Here is a 21,185-nt window from a genome sequence, read left to right as displayed (position 1 = left end):
TTGTCAAAATTAACATCCTTTGCGCTGCTTTAAAGACATCAGCTAAAGATGGTGCTATTCGGGGCACAGCTGCTTTGAATCGTGGGGATGTTCCTGTGTATATGTTCCGTTTATAGGTGTGGAATAGGGCAGTGTGCATGAGCGTCCTTATGGGTCTCAGAGTTCGGAGGGAGTCACTCCGAACCGTGGCTTTTTTCTAAACCACCCCCCGGCCGCTGTCCTTGTGCATAAAAGCATTAACGATTTGCACCTTGGTAGTAAACGAGGGGCTCGTCCTCTGCCGCTGTGGCCGAGGAAGCTTCGTCGGGAGCTGCTGCGGGTCGGGCTGCGCTGTCGCTTCTCCCACAGCGCTGATGACAAAGTCACTGCCCGGCGGCGCCCGCGGCCGCGCAGCGCAGCACCTCCCACACCCGGGCACCGGGGGGCGCGTGGTCCCCGCCAGGTGGCGCTGTTGCTCAACGGTGGCTGGCGGCGGGAGGCTCCCGGGGTCTGGGGCCGCCCGGGCTCGGTGCGGGGAAGGTCCGTCTGCGGGCCCGCCTGCGGCTTCTCCCGCCGCTCCGCGGCACCGGGGGAGAGCGGGAGGGCTGTTCCTAAGCCGCTTTTCTTTTTTTTTTAACTTTTTCTCTTTTTCCTTTTCTGTTATTTTTTGTGTGTTCGGACGCTGTTGATGTTGAAGACCCCCTAGGAGCGTCCTCCTCCCGGCGGGACCGCGGCGGCTCGCTATGGTGTGCTAGCCCGAGGCCCCGCGGCCCCTCCAGCCCCCCGCCGCAGGCCGCCGCGCCGGCCCCGCTCCCAGCTCCGCGCCGCCGGGCGGCAGGGGCGGGGCGCACGGCGCGGGGCGAGCGACGATTGGCGGAGGTGTATGACGGGCAGGCGGCGCCCCGCCCCCTTGGCAATGTCTATCGCCCGCCGCGCGCCCCATGTAGGCAGTTATTCCACTGGGATAGAGCGGCCGGAGCGGCGGCGGCATGGCCGGGGTCCCGTTCTGCGCCCTCCTCCCGCTCCTCGTCGGTGTCTGCGGGGCCGTCACCGGCTCCCGGGTCTATCCCGCCAACGAAGGTGAGGCGCCGCGCTCGTCCCGTGGTCGGGCTCCGCGCTCCCTTGACGGGGCGCCGGGGGAAAAGTTCGGTGTCCGCGGGCGCCCGACGGTGCCTCGTCGCTTCTCCCCTCGGCAGCCGCTTCTCCTCTCGGCGCCGGCACCGCGCTGCCCCGGCCGGTGCCCGGGCGTCCGGCAGCCGCTGCCCGGCCCGAGCGGCGCTCTGGGGGGCCGCCCGCAGCGGCAGCACAGGTGTCGCGGGGCGGAGCGGCCCCCGCCTTCCCCGCGCGTCCCCCCGCGCCACCGCCGGTCCCCTCGCTCGGGCCGGCCCGCGGGGCTGCAGCGCTCCCGCCAGCGGCGCCGGGGCGTCCCTGGGCCGGGAGGACGGCTCATTAAACCGGTTCTCCCGGGAGCTCTCGGCGGCTCCGCGCCGTTCCCCGGGGCCGTGCTGAAGCCCGTCCCGTGGGACGGTTCGGCGGGGGAAGCCCGCGGCCGTCCCGCGGTGCAGCCGGGCGGGCGGGAAGCGCCGGTCCCGTCGGGGAGTCCCCCGCGAGGTGTCTCGGTGCCCGGCCCCGCTCCCGGCCGGGACCGGGCGACTCCCGACAAGTAGCAGTTTCCCACTCATCGCTAACGTGCGGCTGCGGCGGCAGCAGCCGGCGGGACACGCGGCGGCAGCAGCCGGCGGGACACGCCGCGTCCCCAGCGCTGCGGAGCGCTGCCTGCCCGGGCAGCCGGTGAAGCGGGAGCGCCCTGCGGTGCCGCCTGCCAGATACGCCGGCGGGTTCGCTGTTACCTCCGCGCCCTCTGTGCGGCTTTAACGCGCGGAGGAATGAGCGTGCGATTCCTTAGCTCCAAAACTGAGTTTCGAATTATGTAAGGTATTGGCGCAGTCGGAAATAACATCTCATTTCAAGTTGAAGGTGGATGCGATCGTGCTCCACACATATGGAAACGCTCAGGTAAATGATTTATTTTCATATTGCCTTTTGGCAGCTGGAATTTAATCTATTTTATTTGTACCTTTCTGCAGTTACCTTGCTGGATTCCAGATCAGTTCAGGGAGAGCTGGGGTGGATAGCAAGTCCCCTGGAAGGAGGGGTAAGTTTTAAACCGCTATCTGATCAAAAGGGTAAAGGGGATGATTAGTAACTTTCAGAGAGTCCTAATGGCTCGATTATTGTTGATTGTGGTGAGGAGGTCAGATTTCTTCCCTGGCTTACCAAGTGAATTACTCTTTGTTAGAGAAACTCTATACTCCCTTTGGATAGTTCTGTCATGGAAGAAGTAGAAACCAAAAGGGCAGAAAAGAGGTTTCAGAATTAGGAGATTGGTTGAGGCATGGGCTTAGATGCCTATTTAAAACTGAAATACCAGCAAGAAATGTGATCTGGCAACTGAATTGGCATTCTTGACTGTAATTATTGTATCTATGAGCTGTTTCAGCTGGGAGATGTTCAGGGCAATTGCTGTTCTCATTCTGGATGAAGGAATATGGATCAATATACAAGACAGACCTTTTGGTGTGACGGGCCAGTTGTCCTGTTTCAGAGTGTAAACATCATTTGTTTTGGTCTCTGAACAGATAAACTGAAGCACCCCGTGCCCGGTGGTAATTCCTTGGAGTTTCTTTTTATGTACTTTTCAAAGAGACAGTTGTAAGAGAAGATTGCTTGAATTCACTGCTCGATGGTGATGTAATGACATCAAGAAATTCACACATCCATCGCTGGGGCTTAGAACCCCTTTGCTAAGTGAGCTGCTGGCAAGATATCTCTACTAGTTTAGCTTTATGTTAGTGAATGGGCACCTTGCTGCTTCCTCACCTGTGCCCCATCCTGCAGGGTGTCCAGGGCCTCTGTGGGAAACTCCTGAGAATGGTGGACTTCAGAGCTGCTGGGATCTCTTGGCATTTTTTTTTTAATAAGAGGTTACAAAGGCTTTTTGTTTCTCAAAGTGAACAATTAAAGAAAAATGCCAACAATGCACTCTAAACATGACTATATATATAGAAAACCCACCCTCAAATCCTTTTAATATTAAATGAGTAAAGCAGCTTAATATGCTTAAGCAGTAGTAACTAAGCCAAAGTGATTGAAAAGTAAAAGTGCTGGAAGATCAAGACCTGTGCACAGCAAAGCACTGGATTCTTCAGGAAGACTACAAATTTACTTTTTTTTGTGTGCGTTCCCAGCAGTAATTAGAAGAAGCAGAGCTAAGGAAACAGCAGTGGGTGGAAAGAATCTGAGGTTGCATTGGCTGGTGATGCATTATGCATAAGCTCTGAATAACCATATCATAGGAGAATGGGGGATTGTTTTGCTCTCCCATTGTTGTTCTGGGTGAACTTGACTACAGTTCTGCTCTCCCTCGAAACTCGGGTTTTTCAAAGAGTGGGGAACTGATTGGCAGGCTTGTGGCAGTGCAGACATGCACATTCCCTGCTGATCACAGGCAATTGCCCTCAGCCATTGACAGTGTGGAAAGGTACAGCTCTATCTTGGTGCGAGTCAAGCTTCCTTGTTAATCCTATACTCTGGAAAGGTCAGTTAATGAGACAGGGTCTTTCATATGGCTCTCCAAGGGGTACCTATGCTGTATATTTAAATAGCATCTAAAATACAAGTTCTAATAAGTCAGTAGTAGAACTGACGATCAGAGGACAGCTGTATATTATTAATGGCTGTTGGATTCCCCCTTTCCCCCCATGTTTTCTCTGAAAGCACTATGCAAGCTTGAGAAGGAAATGTGTGCTCTTATTGTGGATGTGACTTAATTCACTAAACCTACATATGTGTGTTCTATTTTTAAGCTAGTAGTGAAAAATTTAAGAGTACATGGTCTATCTCTGAGATACAGTGCTTGGAAAGCACTTATTTTAACTTCATATGCTGCAGTTTTATTTCAAGCAGCAGAAATGAACTCCTTCCTCATCTTCCTGGGGAGATTCTGTCCTTCAGTGCTAGTTTTTCTTCAACTGTGAACACCTTACTGTCTATTACAAAAAGTATTTTTCTAGAGCTATGCTATGCAGTTCCTGAGGTGGGAGAGTTGTGTGGGTAAGGAGGGCTGGAGATAAACATAGGCATTTAGCAGTGACTAGCAGTAATCAAATATATGGTAGCCCTGGCAGAATTAATGAAGTGCATTATAAATGTAATTAATGATTTACTCTTGCATTTCACAGTTGAAAAGCAAGTTTTGTGCTCAGAATGTTTTACTCTGCATCATTAAACTGTGCGAAGAGTTGAATTCTAAAAGTTACTTTAAGGTTGAAAGAAAAAAGTTGCAGCTTTGACCACGTACTTAGCGTTACAAATAGTTTACAGTGGCTGGAAACTTGGGGCTGTAGTCAATTTCAGCTCTGGCAGTACCATGCACTGAAGTTTGTGTATGTGTGTTTATAAAACAAGAAACCCAGCTTTATTTATTTGCCTGTTTGTCAGGAGACAGGGACATGTTGAGAACTTGATCCGAAACTTGCTGAATTCAGCTGCAGTCTGTCCGTTGACCTCAGCCGTCTCGTTATTGAATCCTCTAGCAGCATCTTCCATTGTATAAACGCACTAAAGGAAATCCCATCAACAAGTATTATTTCCCTCTGCTTCTTCCTTTCTCTTGTACCACACACAATATAGGTAGCGTAGACAGTCTGAAGATAAGCAGAATGGAAAGTGATGGATCATAAAGACAGTATTGTAACAGTAAACTAGCTCTGTAGCAGCTGTAAATTAAAACAACTCTGTCCTCTTAATAACACTGCGTTACACTTTACATAGATAGATGACTTTTTAGGATTTATTTTTTCCTTTTCTGTGAAAAGGAGTGATGTGCTGACTATTGATTCCCCCTTCTCCTTCATTTTAATTTGCAGTTATCTCTAGGCAGCAAATAAAATATTATTCTTTCTGCTCCTAGTGACTCATGGCGCTAACTACTGTCATTCTATAAACGGATTCAGCTAAGCTGGAATCTTAAGAAAATCACTTGCATAAGAGCAATCCTTGAGAAGAATGCTGGATATTATGCAAGAAGCCCCTTAATGTTAAGAAGGCTTCTGTTTATCAAAGCCACAGCTTCAGTAGTTCTGAAAAGCACTTCTGGGAAGTTTCTTTAAAGTTACTACTGTTTTCCAAGGGTAATTTTATATGCTTCATTGTATCACCTGCAAACCCAGACAGTATAAAATTATCTAATCTATTATGGTTTTTTTTTAAGAAGGATTTTTCTGGCACTGAAGTGCTATGAGGTTTTTTCCGGAAAGATGTCTTACCCTAACACCTCTACATCCCCCTCTCTCCCTGCCAGGAGGGTAGGATAGGATAATCTTTAAAGCTTTTTTTAAACTGTTGGTTATGATTGCTTTCCTTTTATAAGTTCATCATGCTGAACTACTGAATTAGGGCCAAATCTCTTCTTTCCACACTTTCCTTGGATTGCAGGTATTGTTGCTATTTCATAATTCTGTTGCCTGTTAGTTTGGCACTTCTGAAGTTGCTTGAACCTCATATGAAGAGTGTAAGAGTTTTGAAGCATGCCGCTATCCTGATCTTTCAGCACTTACCCTCTCTGCCAACCTTTTGGGGTTTTCGAGAATATGAATTTAGCTATTTCCTGACATTTCCTCTGGGACAAGATGTGTAATATTCCTTTTCCCACCTTCCCAATAATGAGAAGTTTTGTTTGGATAGCTAAATTATGGCAGTGTTGCTGGTGAACTGATGATGTTTTCTTACCTATAATTTCCATGGAAAAAATACAGTCTCCATGTTAGTAGTGGAAGTTCAGATTATGTTTGCTGGCAAGCTTTGTTGTTCCTTTTAAGACTGATGTGTTTTTCTTCCCCTTCCCCTCTTCACAGTGGGAGGAAGTAAGCATTATGGATGAGAAGAACACTCCGATCCGCACCTATCAAGTCTGCAATGTGATGGAGCCCAGTCAGAATAATTGGTTACGAACTGATTGGATTCCCCGTGAGGGGGCTCAGAGGGTATATATTGAAATCAAGTTCACGCTAAGAGACTGCAACAGCCTGCCAGGTGTCATGGGAACTTGCAAAGAGACTTTCAACCTTTATTACTATGAATCAAATAATGATAAGGAGCGTTTTATACGAGAGAGCCAGTTTGCCAAGATTGACACCATTGCTGCTGATGAGAGCTTCACCCAGGTGGACATTGGTGACAGGATCATGAAGCTGAATACAGAGATACGGGATGTGGGACCACTCAGCAAGAAAGGGTTTTACTTAGCGTTTCAGGACGTCGGTGCCTGCATTGCTTTGGTGTCTGTTCGGGTCTTCTATAAGAAGTGCCCCTTGACAGTCCGAAACCTGGCACAGTTTCCAGACACCATTACCGGGGCTGATACATCCTCTCTGGTGGAGGTTCGTGGCTCCTGTGTCAACAACTCAGAAGAGAAGGATGTGCCAAAAATGTACTGTGGGGCAGATGGCGAATGGCTGGTGCCCATTGGCAACTGTCTGTGCAATGCTGGCTATGAAGAACGTAATGGTGAATGCCAAGGTAGGATGAGCCATATTGTCTTCTTCATTAGGGCTTAGTTGAATGCATAATTGAATTGGAGATGAGAGTGAATGGAGTAAAGCCAGTAATTAGCAGCCCCTGTGGGATGTGGTGGGACAGAGGGGTTTAATGAAGAAGTCCAATAGCTCCAGGTGGCAAGGCTAAGAATTATATAATGCAAAACAAATGATGCTGCCGTAACAGGCAGAAGGTGAAATGCGTTTTCTTAGCAAATGCCTAGATTTGAATTGGCTCACGATTGTCACCAAAATGTGAATGACTGCAAAACAGTGCAGTCGAGCTACCATTGTTTAAAGAGACAAATCTTTATGAAGTTTTATTGGAAGTGAAATTTGTTAAGCACAAGAAATTCTGGCAAACTCTGCTTTGGATAATGCAGTGGGGTAAGAACCAGTCAGGGGGGAGGAAACAGGATTTTTAGCTGGGTTACTTTCACTCTTTGGAAAGGGGAAGTCTCTGGTGTTTTACTTGTTGCAAATTTTTACCACTAAATAACCCTTTGATATTTGACACTGCTGCCTTTGTTAAATATTTTAATTTCTCAGAGGGTCTCTATTGTCAGCTTAATAATAGAGGTGCTAGGATACTCTTAGAAATGCTAGAAGTCTCCACCCCACCCTCCCACACACACACCATCCTGTGTGCTGCGGAATTGGGGATTAAAGTTTTATATAAAAGACAGATTATCCTATAAAGAGAAAAACCTTCAAAACCTATGTTCTTTTCACCTCCCATTTCTGGAAAAAGAAGTAGTAAAAGGTTAGGGAAGGAGGGAACAGAGTTTATAAATAAAATATCTTTAGCCTTAGCTTTTAAACTCTTGCTCATGTAAGCATAAATTAAGATCAAACTTGAATGGCTTCTTGCACAGGTCAGTGGGCTTGATTTTGCTGGGTGCTCAACTGAAGGTGCTCAATTCCTTAGTGGGTTTGGACTCTTGTTTTTGGAAAAGGTTCTTTGGAGCCAGATGACTTTGCTTCACATCATCTTGTTGTTTTTTTCACTAGGTCATTTTTTTCATATTGAGACTAAGATAGCAGAGCAAGTAGCTGCTTTTGTGGTAGATTCCTAAGAGAACAGCGTCTTTTGAATGCCCTACTTGGTTTCTTTAAAATGATAATTTACAGTTAATATGGAGTTCATTATTATGCTTTGAAATTAAGCTTTGGTGGGGGTAAGCACTGAATATAAACTTCAGTCTTCATTTTTAGTGTTTTTGCTATATGGAAAAAGCCTGAGTGTGCCATATCAGCAACAAAATTAACATGGGCTTTAGAGAGAACTGAAAGGAGAGCAACATGATGACAGGGCATCCTGTCTGGGATAAATTACTCTTTTTTTAATCTTGTGTGATGGAAACTTGAAAACCTGTGTGTTGTTAAACATGTGAATCTGTGGCTGTGGCACTGACTGGGTGCTGCTGGGGAGGTGCTGCTACTTTCAAATAGGTGGTTAACATCTAGGCAAAGCTTCTTGACGCCTTTACAGCTTGGTTTGTGACAGGAGGAAGTAAATGAGGGGAAAAAGCATTGTAGTTTGTTGCATGGAGATTATTTGGCCTTCTCCTAAAGGCCTATTAGGTCAGTACTGGGTCACTCCAATTGACCATTTTTCGGTGTCAGTGGCCCAGACGTGATGAGCTCATTGCCTGACAAATCCTGTGTTGTTCAAGGGAAATCTCTTGAGGTTTTACTGGTGGGCAGTGGTGATAGTGGGATGCTGCTGCTTTTAATTTTTTTGTGGTGTTGGACTAGACCTTGGGGCTGGATTCCAGTTTATCTGCCATCTCTCAGATGCAGTTGGGAAAGATTGGGCTTGGGAAACCCAATTCTCTGTTTCCCAAGTAAAGGAAGATCAGGCAATGCCATATTTACAAAGGAGATAGAAATGTTCTGTCTCTTGGGCTCTCAACAGTGAAGTTGGCCTGTACTAGTCATTTTGAGAGGATTCGAGCCAGCACATAATTTGCAAGTGCTAAACCCATTTCATCAGAGGTTATTTGTGGTTTCCTTTTCTCACATTTGCCATTCTCCAGCCAGAACAGTTTACTGGGAAGCTCCTCTTCATGAATTCATGAAGTTTACCAGAACTATGCAGCTTGCTCTCTGGTTTCCAGCGAGGCCATTAAAGCAGTTTGGCCTTTAACACCACTGAATGAGGCTTCCCCTTTTCATACCCCACTTAACTTCATAGTTCAGCAAATGTTCTGCTCTGACAGGTTTTTGGAGGGGAGGAGGATTCCTGCAGTTTTGGTACAGAGGACTGGGGGCGGAGGGAGAGACTTTGAGTTTGGGAAAGGCGATAAAAGGGTACCAGGCTGGGACTGGAGCTGGTCAGCAGGTTCCACCTCAATTGATTTTCAATAGGTTGGCTGTGGCAGGACAAATACAAGGAAAGGTCAGAGGTTGTCTGTTTCCTCATCCATCTTCCCCTGTGATCCTGGGGTCAGAGTTAGGATTGATTAAGATCTTAAATGTTTGACAAAAGCTCGGTGGGCAGAAATAGTTTAGGCCAGTGGGTTGGGGCTTTGCACTTGTTGGGAGATCCATGGGAAACATTGGAGCTCCCTGTCCTGGGACATGTCCTCTGCTGCCAGTGCTGGGAGGGACCAACTGGAGCTTGGCTGCTTCAAGTTCACTCAACCTTCTGATTTTTAAAGAATACATTTTCCTTGAACTGCCTTTGCCTTATTTCTGGTTTGTGTGTGGGAAGCATAATGGGAAGACACTTCACATTGAAAGTGGTTCCTGTAGTGGGAGTTAATGACTCTCTGACCTTGAACAGGATTGCTAAAAAATTGTGTCAGTGGTATGGAGAGGTTTGAATGGATGACAAAAAAACTTTCCTTCCTCTGACTACTGTTTTTTTTTCCATCTGACTTTATTGACAATAATTGTCTTGTTGAATATCCGTGTGTGTGTATATACATGGGGCAGGAAGGGAAAAGAGTAAAGTATTTAATCCACATTTATTTGGGAAGCTTCTCAGCTGTGTCACAGAAGTGGTTCTGCAAAATCGGTCCTGATCAGTAGAAATATTAGGTGAGCACTGATTCTTTTCTTAGAGCTGAATTTGTAGCTGCGAACGTGATGCTAAAAAAACCCAACTTGCTGTGTGTTTGATGTTTGTTTGTTTTTTTTTTCCTTATTACTGTTTATGCATCTCTAAAGTTCCTGTGTTAATGGGTATCTGTTTATGAAAGCATAAATGTGGAATATTGTTGATGGAACATGACTATCCCAACTAGTGGCACATCTCAAGGCTAAGGTAATTAGTGCTTTAGGGCAAAGTTGAGACAGAAAGTAATTTTAAACTTCACTTGTATGCATCATTGTTATGTAAATTGTTTTGTTACACATTAATAAAATGTGGTTTGGATATAGTTAGATTTCCTTATGATAAAATGCATATCTTTTTAACTCAAAGCAGGAGGGGGGGAAACAAGAAGGAAGGGAGAAAAGACAGATTAAAGAAGCAGTAGACTGTAGCCATCTGTGATGATTTTGATGCTGTGAAATTACAAATCTCAATTTTAGACCCGCCATTTAGTATAAATATGTGAGACAGTTGAGATTTTTACTGTGATATTGTTAAGGTTATGAGAGCCAACAGCTTTGTCTTCATCTACACTTGCATTTTTGAGTTGTGAATTGGCCAATTGGCAGAAAATCCAGTGTCATTTAAAATATAGCTCAGTCCTGGTTTTGTATCAGGGCTGTTTTTAGCATTTTCCTTCGAACTTTGATAAGAGCATCCCTAAGAAGTAATAATTTGAATGATAAGATTCTTTTTATCTTGGAGGCTTTGAAGAGTGGCTGTGATCACTGAGAGCAGCAGTTCAGTTTATATCAGAAGAGTACAGTCTAATTATATATTTTTTTCTGTGATAAGATTTTTTGGATGGTGGGTTTTATAAGGGTGGGGAAGTGAAGTAATTTGTGTGTACTTTCCCATTTTAGTCACAGACAACTTTTTTTGTCAGAATAACACTGGTGAACAGTCTGGCTGCAGAAAAGGGTAATCAAAAGGGTGACTAAGACTGCACAGACTTGAAACTTCAGAAGGATTTTTTTCGGGTTGATTATTTTTGGCAAGGGGAAAAAAATGCACAGACTCAACATGTTATGTTTAAAAGGAGCTGAGAAGATGGAAGCTACCAGGAGGGGCACGGGAGAGATACCGTAGCACAGTCTGTCTGAAGGGAATTTAGTTGGTTCTTTGCTGAAGGAGTGATTTTGTTATGTTACCTTCTCATGTAGCTCAATAGATCTTCCAAGGGTTGTTCCTTCTGTGATTTTTGTACCACATGGTGCATTTCAAAATCTCCATTTAAATGTCATTGCAGGCTTTGTATTGCTTTCTTCCTCCCTGTCCCCCTTGGAAGTCAAGCTACAGTTGTCAAGCAGTTGTCCTTTCATGTATCCCTTGGAGAAAAACTGGGATTGCTTCCTTCTGAATTCCTGACAAAACTCATGCTGGTACACAGGGGAGCAATATCTGGTCCTTATTCTGCATGTTACTAGTAAAAAGCACAGTCCTCAGAATCAAAGCCAGATGATCTATTGTGGTGGTATGAATTTCATGGCAGGTCTGGGTAGTCTTTTTTGGGGCATATAGACCATCCTCTGTGTTGTGTGGTGTCTGGTGTTTTGCTTTTTTTTTTTTTTTAATTACAAACCAAAACTCTCCAGACAAGTGATCTTGTGTGAGATGACTTCAGTATTTACATCTTGGCTGGGTAAAGGTTATTATCTGTCTAATAATATGCTCCACTGAGCTTGGTCCTTATTGTGCTTGTGAGAAGTGATTAAAGAAATGCTCAGCAGTACACTTCAGTCTTTTTAGACTGCATCAAACCCCCCCCCCAAACTTGTGAGATAAATATCTTATCTGGTTTCATTCTTTATGCCACATCCTTTTGATATGTTGTGGGGAGCAGGTGAGGTCACACAGTTTTGTGAATCTGAGACAATTAACACTCCCATGACTAAATGGCCATTTTATGAATATTCAGAGCCTGCTTCTCCTCCCTGGGAAGCAACATGTTGGTTCCCTTCTCTTTCCTCCTGCTGGAGACTAAGGAAGCTCTCCCTGTGAATGAGGATTGGCAGCTGTCGGCCGCTTTGCCTTTTGCATGCAGCAAATTCCTCATTTACATTTTTTGTATACACCCTCATGCAAAGTAGCACACCCATTTCCCCATTTCACAAAGAAGATAAGAGCTTCCTTTGGAAACGCCAGCCAAAATCTCCTTCTGCTTATGCAGAGCTCAAAGATTTGGATTTTATGCAAATGGATTCTGTTTTGACTTTTTTTGATCTCTTTGTTTAAGAGATAGTGTAATATTTGCACAGTGCGCTCCTTGTGTCTTAAGGTCTCCTCCTGACTATGACTGATAGTCGCTCTTTCCCCAATCTCCTCAGCCCACTTGCTTGATTCAAGGGGGTGTGTGGGAAAGCGCTGTGCTCCAAACCCTGGCCCTGGTTGTGGATCAGGGCTGGTGACGTGGGCAGTGCTGCTCCTCATGCCTGCTGGGGCTGCAGGCTCTTGGGTGTCATCTCTAGGTGTTCACTGGTGACCACAAAGCCCTTCTGTAGCTACAGCCTCACCTAGGGGAATACCATGTTCAGGCGGTAGGATCCCCCCATGCTCTGGGAGTGTGCACACATGTGCATGAAGAAGTGCTCTATTTTATGACATTTCTATGTGTTGAGTCAAGGACCTGCTCAGCCCCGGTGCAGTGCCAGGCGCTTGGCCGGCCTGGGTGCAGAAATGGGCTTGGCCAAGGGTTGCAGCTTGGTGCAAAGGGAAAAAGGGGCTGGTAGCACTTGAGTAAACACGCACAAATGAGCTGCTGTCATTATTTATTGAAATAAAATAATCTGTGAGAAAAGTGCTGCTTTCTCAAGCCTTGTGATTGCACAAGAACCCATATTTTATTTTGGGTTTTAATGGCTTTCTTTTTAACTTTTCTTTACTTAAAACTGCCTTTAGCTTGAAATAAAGCTGAGGCTCATTAAATGCTCCCAAAACACAGGCTTGTTCAGAATGGATTTGTTGAAAGGTTTATTGATATAAGTTAGAACACATGCTGCATGAATGTACTGTCTTTCTTTAAAGTACTGCTTTTCATTTTGTGTCTTTGTAAGTCAGTGGTATGAAATTAGGACCTTGATTGTGTTGAGGCTACATCCTATAAGAAACCAGAAGGAAAAACAAGATTGTGGGGGGTTTTCGTTTTTGTTGGATGTCCAATTAGTGTTTAACTTGAAGGTAATTTCACAGGGGTAGTAAACTGCGCAGTGTGAAACCTGGTGGCATAATTAAATGGAGGAAAGGCTCTTTAAAACAACAAAGGAACGTGCAAAAACTTTGCATTTGTCCTAATAGCCACCCAGAAGGGGAGGTCATGCTGTTTAAAGTACAATATGGATGGGCTATTAAGGTTTAAAAAAAAAAAGCTATACTGGAAAGTTGGTATTTTTTTTCTGGCTCATTTAGTCATGTCTAGAGAGAACTCAGTTTGCTGGTCTACTTTTTTAGGGGTTGTTTTGTGGTGTGTTTTTATTCATCTATACAAGCCCACTGAAAGACATATACTCAGAAGCAGGCCTTATGTTTCCTGGGGCCCCGGTGCAGAGCAGCACAGACTGCAGGGGCTGTGGTTTGGGCAGAAGGAGGAAGAGGAGGAAGGATGCCCTGGTGCTGCAGCAGCTGAGGATGGAGGGAGGAAGACCAGGTGACTTTCCCAGAAGCACACAGCATGTCTGCCATTGGGATGAGACCAGAGCAGAGGCTGGGTCTGGTGTCCTAGCTGCAAGGCAGCTGCTCCCCCCTTACACCGGTCAGAAGGCATGGGTCACCCTTCCCTAAGGAGTTTCCCACCCTCTGTGCTGGAACTCCTCGAAACATTGTTTGAATGAAGGCAATAGGTAACTATTGCTTCTGCATGTGTTTCTGAATACTTTGTACAGCCACAGTACAAAGCTGCAGTACGGTGTCTTAATTACCCAGATAATCCTGTTTGCTTGTATTTTTAAACTATGGATCGCTGGGTAATTATTCAATTCTTAATAGAAGGCAAATGGCAATGTAAACAATAATTAGGATGTTAGACTAATGCGCTTCAATGCAGATTGGATTTTTTTCATACTGTTCAGCATGAAGCCCCATAAAGCTAACAATTTAGTGGCAAGGAAACAAGTTCCATTTTGTTCATATTTTCTGGTGTTATCTCTTCATGCCTTGTTTCTGTGAATGAATTTGATGCTGCCTACTCCAGAGCCAATGCCAGGCTGACAATCAGCTCCCCCCTGCTCTCCCATGGCTTCCGATGGGGTTTTTGTCCCCTGTGCACAGGGGTTAGGGGTCAGCAGCATCCCAAATTCCCTCCTGGCACAGGGGTGGCTGGTGCTGCAGGGGCAGCTGGGGCTGGACTCGCTGGGTCTGGAGCTGCAGGCTGAGCTCGGTGGCCGAGGCTTGTCCTTCAGCTGCGTTCAGCTCTCGCTTGCTCACCCCGACTGGATTCAGCCTTGGAAACAGAGATGTACTTGAAGGGAAATTCAAGTTTTCAGCTCTATAATCTTTGAAAGTAGGGTAACGCAGTGGGTCAGAGCTACAACTCATTATCTCCCTTAGCGTGGAGAGCACTCCTGGTTTTCACAGCTTGTCTCCGGTTTTACTGGAAACATGATGTGAGCCACAAACAGATGCAAAACACTCAATTGATTTCTGTTCTGTCTGCAAATCTTGTGTATATAACATATTTCAGTACTTCCACAGACTGTTAATTAAGTCCTGTCATTGTATCCATTCCTAACATTGTATTTAGCCAGTGATTGAAGACCGTATGTTGGTAGCAAAGGCGTTGGTCAATAACACTGCTGCTTTCTGAAATATTTTAATAGGGCCTCTGTCACACTGAGGATTTTTTCTGGCCTTCACTGTGCATTATCAGTGGTCTGAAGGGATTGAACAACTGGCTTTATTTTCCCTATTATCAATGCTAAGAAAGGCTAAAATGTTCTCCAGTGTTGGTGCCGAATTACAGAAACTGAGGTGCAGAAATTTAACTACATTTTACCTTTCTTCTGAGAAGTGATGGTCGGGGAAATCAGTGGAACCCTTGAAGAGTTTATGGCTGATTTTTTTTTATTTTGATACTATGCAGGCTATCTTTACATTAAAGTGTTTGCTTAAAGGGTGTGGATTTTCTTATTTTAAATCCTGGAGGATTCTTGCCAGGCCACATTTTAATAGCATTAATTAACAAGTCTGTCTTTCTATACATCAAACATTTCTGTCTGGGGAGCTGAAGAATACCGACCAGTGCTTCTGTGAACTTGGTGCTTGATTTTTTTTTTTTTTCCAATTTTGAGTGTTCTCTGCAGTTGAAAAAGACATCGCTGCTTTGAAAGCAGTTTCCTTTTGAAGTGTCCAGCCTGGGAATGACTGAAGCAGCCACTGGGCAAATTAACATGTTAAAGGGACCGGATCAATACCTTCCCCTCTCTGCCCTCCTCTGGGGCTGGGTCGGGGCAGCCCTCATTCGGGGTCCCACCAGCTGCACCCCGTGTTCCAGGGAAGCCATCAATAGCAGCGTGGGTGTTATCAAGCTGAGACAGCTTGATCCAGTACCCAGGCTCTTTCAAGAATGGCCATTTGAAAATGATTTTGGGGGAATTGACAGCTTCAGGAAGATCAGGCAGCTCATGTAATTATGGAGAGGATTAGAAGGGAAGTGTAGGGAGAAATAGGAGATCAATCCTAGGGCACAAGTTGCTTGAACTCATCTTCAGATGCTGGAGTATTCAGTTTTGTACTTTGCTGGTGTGTGTAAATGATTTCTCTGGGTTTTTTTCAAGAGACAAGTAAATACAAATTAAAAAGAGGGTGTGTGGGTAGTCCCTGCTGTTTCGCAGAAATGCTTGGGAGCAGTGGCTGCTGAATAACTATAGCAGCAGATGCTTAGATACAACTGTGTTTGCCAACAAACTGAAGAAGATGCTTATGGTTCCCCCAGTGCATGGTCTGCAGCTCCAGCCTCTGTGCCTTCAAGCCTACAGCAGCACCCTCCCAGAGCTCTGGATGGGATGCTCTGATGCTGGCCTTGGCTTTCTGGTTGCCAGACTCCAGTGTTCTGACTGCTTTGGGCAGTGCTCAGTGTCCGTGCCCCTCTGCCCCTTCTTGTGAGCGGGGTGAGCCTTGAAGGCTCCTCTTCTGTCCAATAATGTTAAGTGATTACAGTAGTCAAAATTGCACTGGAGCCATTCTGAAATAGAGACTTTCTTGGGAGGCTTCCTGTGGTCTTGTGCCCTGGAGATGCTGGAAGACAGATGAACTCTGCTGTTTCTTTTCAGTGGCTTTGGTGTCTGCATTTGGCACACCTGCCAACCTCCCCGTAATCTCTGAAGTACTGCAACACAGTTATTAGGTTGACACATTTTTGCCCACTCATAATTAGTTCTTGGATTTCCTCATTTATTTTGGTGGTGATCAGAAATGTCCAGGGTAAAGCTAATAAGACAGCTGAAATCAGGATCAGGTCCCTATATGCACTCCACCTGCTCATTAATCAAGGACTCTGCAGTTAATGAGAGTACTTTCCAGTAGTGTTTAATCTCAGAATAGCAATAGTTACACTTAATACAAAATAACTTTTCTGCTGTTTGTTGCTGAAGTCATTCCCATGGCAGATGAGAAACTCTCCTCCCGTGCTAATCCCAGATACAGTTCTGTCATGCTGACCGAAATTTGGATGACTTCTGAAAAATCTATACAAGACTAAAATACTTGAAGCTGGACATGTCAATTTAGTGAGTGCTGGGTACACATGCATATGTATAGGCATGGCTGATAGCGTATGTTGTTTGAGGTTCAAAGGCCTGTCTGTGCAGGGAGGAAAGTTGAAAGGAATGAACTAAAGAGGTGAAGTCAATGTGTATGACTTAAGGTGCATTGCTAATCACCTGTGAGACTATTTCCATCCGTTTTAGCTGAACCTACTCATGTGCAGATCCTTTATCCATTTAGTTGATTCACCTTAGAGTTCTCTGTGACTCTTTGAAGACAAGCGCTCAGTACCTGATTTTAATGTACCCAGAATTAATATACTCTGTAACCTTGAATTGCACACACCCAATAGCTTGGGAAAGTGAGCTCAAAGGGTTGTGGGCACTGTGAAAACACCCATTTGTAGCTTTAGGAGAGATAGAGCACTTTAATTTGTGAGAGAAAGGAGAACAAAATCCTATGTGCCACCCACTGTCACTTCCAGCAGAGCGTGGGGTGGCCGTAGAGGGAGAGGAGCTGTGGCGTTGCTGGGGGGCAGCTGGCCGGCTCTGGGACAGGGGAGGAGACCCTGTCTGCAGTGTGGGGGAGCAGCGCTGGCTCTGGTGGAGCCTGGAGATGTGCCGTGGTGGGTCTGAGCAGCACTGCGAGGACCTGCCCTCACCCCAACAGAGCGGTGCAGGCCAGAGAGCCCTGTGACCCGCGGCAGTGACTGCACCGAGCTGGTCCTTTTGGGTGAAGATGAACTGTAATCAAGGTATGAAGCTGTGAGAAAAGAAGCCTTCTCTTCTCTGTCTTTCCTGTTCAGTTGGACATTGGTTTGTCCCTTCATGCGATCCAAGGAGCCCTGTAGCTCTGCCTTGCACCAAGTTTTTAGCAGCGGCCAGCTCGCTGTGGGGGGATGCTGGGGAGAAAGAACTCTGCCCACCACATTGCTCGGCTTCTTTAAAGGTCACTATTAACTCCTCTTTCTTGTGGTTGTGCATTTAGTCTTCTGCGAGGATCATGGTAATTTGACCTCTCCATACACCTGTATTAAAGTTTGAATTAAAAATGCACTGCAGCAGAGCAAAGGAGAGACATTTTTCCGTGGGATTGTTGAGCTCTTTGAGAATGCCAAATGGCTAAGTTAACTCTTGTGCAAACACTGCCTTTTATTTGACTTTGTAGTTTGCCCTTTGAAATACAAACATATTTGTGTCAATCAGCAAGTCTGCCTTCCGGAGCTCTGGTTGACCCTGTGCAAAGAAATGTGACTGTGCAATTATTAAAGGCGAGGCCTTCGTTTTAGCAAATGCTGAGTAATTGCTGTTCACTTGTCTCTGCAACTCCGTCATAAGTGACGGTGAACTGCCTGTCAGCCCAGCTAAATAACAAGGAAGATACTTGTTGGAAGGAATAACTCTTCAGAAATTTGCGATATGTCAGAATTATTGTGTCACAGGGAATGGTGGGTAGGACAAAGAAAAAAGTTGTCTGGCTCAGCTTAGAGTGTAAGAACCTTATTTGGGCTTTAAAATGCAATTAGGTCAGATATTATAACTATGTCACTCAGACACAGTTCGTAGGGGTTGTCAAAGTCTAGCAGAGGGCAGAGTTTGCCCATTATAAAACAATTTGAAATGAATATGGAAATGTGATACTCTGGCAACTTACCTAGAGATTCTTATGATGAAAAAGATGAAAGCTTCTCCCGCTCCCTTGCCATAGTGTGGGCAGGTATCAGAAAAAGGCTCTTAAATGTTTCCCAGGAGTTATTCCAGTCTGGAGACTTTGAGCTTGCTGGTGCCACTGCCCTGACTGATTCTGTACAGGGAAATTGTCAGCCACAGTGATGAGGCTATGGGCAAGTCATACCAAAGAAATAGAAAATTAGACCTCACAGCTGTTCCTGGAGAACATCCCCTGTACTCTTCCAGATACTTTTTTGTTGTTGTTGTTGTTAGCAAAAATCTTCTGAAGAACCAGAGGCCAGGTATAAAATGAATTTTAGTAAGCATTACAGATGCTTTATACAGATACTACAAAGATAGCCCAGTGCTGATTTGACCTGCCTCTTCTTTCTATATTAGCATGTAATTCCTATATCTTCATTCAGTCTGTATGTGTTTTCTCAAAGTAAATTGTTTATTGCCTTGAGCTCAATATCATGAATTTTGCAAGCAGACCTTTGATAACAAATAAGTAGTACACGTGATAAGGGGAAATAAATTTTCTTTAAGAGAGCACTTTTCAATTTGTTCCTCACAGGGGTTTTTCAGAAAGTAGTGGATCCTGTTTTACCTATTCACATCAACTAGAGTATTTTGGCCTTATTCCAGAAGAAAATAATTGAAATACTAAGCAGTGTTGTTTTAGCTAGTCCAGACCTTGACTGGTGGATTTGTAGCCCTTGTGCAGGCGTAAGAGACTAGGGTATCCATTCTGCAGACATTAGCATTACTGTCCAGCTCACTTTAAGGAATTCAAAGTTTGTACTTGCTTAGAGTTGAAGTTATCTTGAAATGTCTATCATCTTTGGGGATTGGACTAGATGATCTTTTGAGGTCCCTCCCAATCCCAAACATACTGTGATACCTTTCTTCTTTAACCAGAGGTGCGTAGAAGTTGGCTGTAAAGATGGAGCTGGTAGCAGGGCAGGAAATAATGGACTTAAATTGCAAAAAGAGAAGGTTAGGCTAGACCTGAGGAGAAGAAAAAAAAACAAAAGAAATCATAATCACAGAGATCTGCAGTGCCAGGGCAGATCACCTGGGGATGTGGGGGAATCTCCATGTTGGAGGATTTTCAGAATAAGTTAGTTAGACATCTAGTAGTATGGTTCAAGTACAGGTGATTCTCCTGTGGGGCAGGGGAGCAGGCTGACTGGGCTTGTCTCCAGCCTCATCTCTTGTGGTAAATGTTCTTGCACAGTTGCTATGGGATCACCATCATTTTACATCTGAAAAGCAGCGCTCGATGTCTGACCTAGAAATAAACACTTAGCACACTTTCTCCTGACCATTTTCTCCCCAAGAGGTCTCTTGGCTGCTAGAGCTCTCTCCTTGCATTTCAGTTCTCCAGTTAACGAACCAGCCATTTCAGCTGACCAGAACCCTCTTTAGGCATCTTGGATGCCTAAATCAGTTTGTTTCAGTGCCCCACAGAGGCAGAGTGGCACTGAACAGGCCTGGCTTTTCCAAAGGATTGTGGCCCTACACGAGGTTCCTAGCTTTGTTTTACTGGCCTTAGGGTCCCCTCCTTATCTGAGCCCCAGTAAGGACACAGTACGGTGGAGGTGCTGCGGGGCAGCCATGGGGACCTCCGCCTGTTCCTGGAAAGATGGCCAAAAATGCTGTTTCTGCCTGGGTCCCTCCTCTGCCCCTCCGCAGCGGTACGGCTTCCATCGCTCTGAAGCAACACGCTGTCTCTAAGACTTCAAGAAGCCCAGAGTAGATCGTTGTAGCAGATGCAGTGCTGTGTGCCTTGCTTTGTGAGTCTGTGCTGTGTTTTGGCTTAATTTCACATTCCCTCCCACAAACCTGAGATATTTGGCAAATTTATCTCAGCTTGTTGAAAGATGGCCTCCTCAAGCATACAGAAACCTCTTTGCATCCAGGTTGGTTTTAATGTGCAGCACATGTGCTCACCTACAAGCTGAATTAACAAGTACCTACTGAGGAGATATCGGCTGCTCAGGTGGAGTCCTCTATCTGTTGGGATGCGGAGAAGGGATATTAAAATTGTTTATGAGGTCACAACTATAGCGAGCCTTGCACCGCCTTTGAGTTACGATATCATTACCTGAGCTGTGGGAACCAAGAAATAAAACCTTTTACCGTGAAGTATGAGGAGTCCTTATGACTTTGAGGTATAGAGATGAAGAAAAATCTACACTAAGTCCCAGTACATATTTTTTGTTCTATTACAGTGGCTTTGATTTTACTTACTGGTGACATATATAGAATAGATATGGCATTTGTTAATAATGTTTGTGCTAGAGTAATGTTCCTTTCACTAGTTCATTTCTTTTTGGGTTATGCCAGGAAAAATGTTCCTTTCTAAAAGGAATAAATTATTCAACCTTATTTAAATAATCTTACTATTATTTCTCTACCTGATACCTGCATTGTTGCAAGTCCTGTCACTTGTTTTCTTTCACCACGTTGTGCTTCCCATCCTTTATGTGAACAGCTTTTTTTCTGCCCTGGTGTAGAAGGCAGCATTATGTTTAGGCCAAATGAAAAGTTGCACTAAAACACTGATGGAATAGAACCAAGATTGCCGAAGCAATATTGATTAAGCTGATTATTCTTAAATAGATGAGAGCAGCTAGCAGTTTACTTCTGTTAGGAGAACCACTGGCAGTTTTTCAAAGGACTGAAAGCAGTTGCTGTCTGTGTGCTCTATAGGTAGTGATCTATCAAAACATATTTTGGCAGTTTTTGTATTGTCCTTTGTAGGTAATTATGTCATAAATCTCTTTTGTGGAATTAAATAACACTATTACAAAGTTAAGTATCTGCAGAGTGAGAATTTAAAAGCCATCAACAAGAGAGAAGATTGTGTAGATGTGAAAACTGGAATGAATGTGGGATATTGGAACAGAAAGATGTGCTGCAGACAGCAGGAGAAGCAGCGAGGACTGTCCCAGGAGAAGCTGGGAAACAGCTGCCATAGCTGAAAGCAGTAAATCAGTATTTAGCAAAGTTAACTTTCGGTTTCTTCAGAAAGTGGATTTTGTAGTCTTGCTGGTCTACTGTTGTGTCAATAACTTGCATCAAAAGTTCCTTGAGCCAGAACATCTGTTGCGGCCAATGGAAAGACTCCCCTTGACT

General features: G+C 44.9%; 1 protein-coding gene across 1 annotated transcript in view; it reads left to right on the top strand.

Annotated features, from left to right (window-relative positions):
- Window positions 1–314: 314 nt before the first annotated feature.
- The window catches only part of EPHA4 (EPH receptor A4), a gene marked incomplete at its 3' end in the record, with an annotated part of 97,903 nt that continues 77,032 nt past the window's right edge, over window positions 315–21,185 (top strand). Inside the window, exons 1-3 of the mRNA XM_080349820.1 lie at window positions 315–1,059; window positions 2,067–2,134; window positions 5,895–6,558. Coding sequence (XP_080205946.1) covers window positions 969–1,059; window positions 2,067–2,134; window positions 5,895–6,558 — 823 coding nt within the window. The 5' untranslated portion in view covers window positions 315–968. The remainder of the gene's footprint in view (window positions 1,060–2,066; window positions 2,135–5,894; window positions 6,559–21,185) is intronic.

Source organism: Nesoenas mayeri (assembly GCF_963082525.1).
Source record: "Nesoenas mayeri genome assembly, chromosome: 9".
NCBI lineage: Eukaryota > Metazoa > Chordata > Aves > Columbiformes > Columbidae > Nesoenas > Nesoenas mayeri.
The sequence above is the reverse complement of the archived record's forward strand: the minus strand, read 5'-3'. Positions and strand labels throughout refer to the sequence as shown.